The sequence below is a fragment of the Alosa alosa genome, chromosome 2 (assembly GCF_017589495.1).
Source record: "Alosa alosa isolate M-15738 ecotype Scorff River chromosome 2, AALO_Geno_1.1, whole genome shotgun sequence".
NCBI lineage: Eukaryota > Metazoa > Chordata > Actinopteri > Clupeiformes > Clupeidae > Alosa > Alosa alosa.
Window position 1 is genome coordinate 31867556 of NC_063190.1, and position 4397 is coordinate 31871952.

Here is a 4397-nt window from a genome sequence, read left to right on the forward strand (position 1 = left end):
ATTCGAAGAGCTGCAAGGAAAATTTGAAGAGCAGTCGAGACACATGAGAGAACAGACACACCTACTTGAGCAGGCAAGAAGTGATCAAAGGGATGCTCTGGCAATGGCTAAGCAGGTCATAGAGCAGAAAAATGCCACTACAGTGTACATACACAGAGATAGAAAATGCCCAGACTTTAGTGGTGCACAAAGTGGAGGGGAAATGTGCATTGAGGAATGGATTGCAGCTGTTAAATCATACTTCTCAGTATGCAAAATTCCGGACGAGGACAAAGTTGAATTAATCAGACAACATGTGAAAGGAGAGGCCAAGGTTACTGTTAAACTGAGAGTCAAAGATGATGAAACTGACATTGTAAAAGTCTTCAAGATGCTAGAAGAAGTTTATGGCGATAAAGTTCCAGTGGGCATTAGGCTGAGGGAATTTTATGACCGGAAACAAGCAGCAAGTGAGCGGATACGAGCTTACGGGTACGACTTAGAGGAGAAACTTCGCCGTCTAAAGCGTCGTGACTCAAAATGCATCTCAGACCCTAATGCCATGTTAAAAGAGCAGTTTGTCCTTGGCCTCAAAGATGATAACCTTAGAAGAGAAATAAAGAGACAGGCCAAAGGGCAGCCAGAGCTAACATTTCATGAATTAATGAAAGCAGCAATTGATTGGTCGGAGGAGGAGGAGGCCTCCCAAACCACACGTGACAAAAGCCATACTCGCAGTGCTGTAAATAGTGTAGCCACTGAAGACACGTCTCCAGCCTTGACTTTACAGTCTTTACATGAAGCAATCCAGAAATTAGCTGTGAGACAGGAAGAACTTTATCGGGTCGTACAGAGGCCTGAAAAGCATGTCACTGGTAAGCCAAGACAGCAAAGACCCCCGCAGAGGGACGAGTTGGGACAGCTGATATGCTACACCTGTGGGGAGCCAGGACACATAAGCAGGGAATGCCGAAAGGGCCAACAGAAACGGCGCCAAGCTAATGCTATCGTATCGGATGTGTCTGTTGACGATCAAGATGGCCAGGCTGAGGGAGCTATCAGAACAGCAACCGTGGGGCCTATCAATCCAGTATCTGTACTCATGACTGAACAGAGAGCTGCACCGATGGGCGCATTTGGCAACTGTTTCACGGTTGATGTTATCATAGATGGTGTTAAGACATGCTGCTTGCTTGACACAGGCTCAGAAGTAACCACGATGTCTGAAGACCACTTCAAAAAGCACTTTAGAGGAAAGGCATTGTCCCCGGCAAAGTGGGTTAAGCTGACAGCGGCCAATGGGCTAGATATTCCAGTTTTGGGGTGCTTGTACACAGAGGTTGAGTGCTTTGGAAAAAAATTAGCCGATAAGTGCGTGTTCGTGCTGCGAGATGACACGACCAGGGGGAAGGTGTCTAGCCAGGCGCCAGGCATATTAGGCATGAACATCCTTTGTGACCTGCGCAGTCTTTTCAATGACATGCACGGAGTACAGGCGATGGATCGCCACAAGCAGTCTTCTGGAGTGGGAAATCTGCACCGCGTGTTTGTACAGATGGCAAAGGAAGAACAGTTTGTTGGCCCCAAAGGCGAGATCGGCTATGTTAAGGTGGCTGGTCGTCAGGCAGTCGTGGTACCCCCACGAAGTGAAGTAGTCATTGAGGGCCGCTGCAGAATTCCCCCAAAAATGCACAGCCAGGTGTTAGTTGAGGCTTCCCCAACTATCAGCATGCCCCATGGACTGTTAGTTGCAAATGTCCTGACCCACACAGTAAAGGGAAAGGTGTCAGTGCGCCTTCTCAATGCACGTCAAGAGCCCGTTGTGCTGCCCCCTAGATTGAGAATTGCAGAGCTTAGCAGGCCAGAGAAGGTTCTCCCAAAGGACATGCTCATGTTTGAGGAGGCTGAGGGGGAGGTCCATGTTAGAACGCTGGAGGGTGAGACTGCATCTGAGAATCACCACCCTAGGATGCTAGCAGTGCCTGTCCAAGCCAATGTACTGGGTCTCACACCCTTGGAGGTTTCTCAACTCAACGAGTTATTACAGAAGTATGGTGATGTTTTCTCAAAGGGAGAGGGAGATTATGGATACACTACAACGGTGAAGCACGAGGTTCATACAGGTGATGCCCATCCCATTAAGCAGCGACACCGGAGGATTCCACCTCATGTCTTTCAAGAGGTGAAACGGCATGTGCAAGACCTTGTTTCACAAGGCATCTTGAGAGAAAGTTGTAGCCCATGGGCTAGTCCGGCAGTCATTGTTATGAAACGTGATGGGTCCGTTCGATTTTGCTGCGACTATAGAAAATTAAATAGTGTAACCCATAAAGATGCATATCCTCTACCAAGAGTTGAGGAGTCTCTGGATGCACTGGGACAAGCACGACTATTTTCATCACTAGATCTGACTTCTGGATATTTCCAGGTGGCTGTTGAAGAGAAAGACCAGGAAAAGACAGCAGTGACCACACCTTTTGGACTGTTCCAGTGGACGCGCATGCCCTTTGGGCTATGCAACGCCCCAACCTTTTCAGCCTTTATGGAGTCAGTCCTGGGTGATCTAGCGTTTGATGTCCTGCTCGTGTACTTAGATGATGTCCTGGTATTTTCTAAAGATTTCAAAAGTCACTTGGAAAGACTGGACTTGGTGTTCAGCCGGCTTCGCGGACCATGGATTGAAGCTGAATCCAAAAAAGTGTTTCCTGCTCAGACCTGAAGTTAAGTTCCTCGGACATGTGGTGTCTGCAGCAGGGGTCCAAGTAGACATGGAAAAAGTGAGGGTCTTAGAGGATTGGCCGACCCCCTGCTCTGTGAGAGACGTGAGACAGGTTGTAGGGTTCATGTCGTATTATTGGCGCTTTGTCCCCCATTTTGCACAAGTCGCTAAGCCCTTGCACGCCCTTTTGAGCAAAGTCAAGAGGGGGGATAGGGGAACTCATCAGCACTTTCAGTGGAACGAAGAGTGCCGAATGGCTTTTGACAAACTGAGAGGTTGCCTAATGGCACCCCCTGTGCTTGCTTATCCTGACTACCACCTGCCATTCATTGTGACAACTGATGGAAGCCGACAGGGTCTTGGGGCCGTGTTAAGTCAACGCCAGGACGGCATTGAGCGGGTTATAGCATATGCGAGCCGGGGCCTGCGTGGTTCTGAGAGAAATGATAGGAACTACAGTGCATTTAAATTAGAACTCCTAGCCCTTAAATGGGCTGTCACAGAAAAGTTTCGTGACCTACTAATGTACGCCAAGTTCACAGTCATCACAGACCATAACCCCCTCCGACATTTAGAGACTGCCAACCTCGGTGCTGTTGAAGAGAGATGGGTCGCTCAGTTAGCGGAATTCAACTTTGAGGTCCACTACAGGCCAGGAAAGTCTAACCAGAATGCAGACATCTTATCCCGTCTCCCCACGGCCGTTGAGCCAGAAGTAGAGGATACAGGTAAAGATTTCCTAGTCATCAAGGAGGACGAAGTGAGAGCCAGCCTTTGGCCTGCCCACAAGGAGTACCTCCAGGAACCGAGGCAGGCTCAGGCCGCTCAGGCCACTGTGAGATCTAGAGTAGGCAGTCACTGTTGGGAAGAGGTCCGAAACCTTCAGGTGCAGGATCCTGATGTTGGACCGTTGCTAGAAGCAGTGAAGCTGGGTAGACGACCCACCAAGCCACAGTTGCAAAGTATGAACTCAGCTCAGCAGAAATTGTGCAGAGATTGGGAGAGACTAAGAATCCAACGAGGGGTGTTGGTCCGATGCTTGCAAGACCCACGGGATGGAGAGAATGTTTGCCAACTGATTGCGCCCAGATCACTACAACGCTCTGTCTATGAGAGCCATCATGATCATGGGGGTCACTTTAGTGTAAAGGGCACCTTAGCCAAGCTGAGCCGAGGCTATTATTGGCCTTCCATGTCCAAGGATGTTCAGACTTGGGTGCAACAGTGCACTAGGTGCAGTCTAGCCAAAGATGTGTTCCCAAAGACTCAAGCCCAGATGGTGTGTAGCAATGTCACTGTGCCTTTAGAGGTACTAGCGATGGATTATACCATGTTAGAGCAGTCAGCTGGGGGATATGAAAATGTGCTGGTCCTCACTGATATGTTCACAAGGTTTACAGTGGCAGTTGCCACAAAAGATCAATCAGCACGCACCACAGCCGCTGCTCTAGTCAAACATTGGTTTGTCTATTATGGATGCCCTGCCCGACTGCATGCAGACCAGGGTCGGAACTTTGAGGCCAGTGTTATAAAGGAGCTGTGTCGTACATATGGCATTGCCAAAAGCAGAACAACGCCCTACCACCCGCAGGGAAACTCACAATGCGAAAGATTTAATCGCACGATGCATGAGATGTTAAGAACTCTCCCGGCAAACAAAAAGAGAAACTGGAGAGAATACCTGCCAGAATTAGTTATG

The 4397-nt window shown here is 49.0% G+C and overlaps 1 protein-coding gene across 1 annotated transcript; it reads left to right on the forward strand.

The window, feature by feature from the left end:
* The first annotated feature begins 202 nt into the window (after positions 1-202).
* Positions 203-2698, forward strand: LOC125285245. Its single transcript, XM_048229594.1, has one exon. The coding sequence runs from the start codon at positions 203-205 to the stop codon at positions 2696-2698; it is 2496 nt and encodes an 831-aa protein (XP_048085551.1).
* Positions 2699-4397: the final 1699 nt, after the last annotated feature.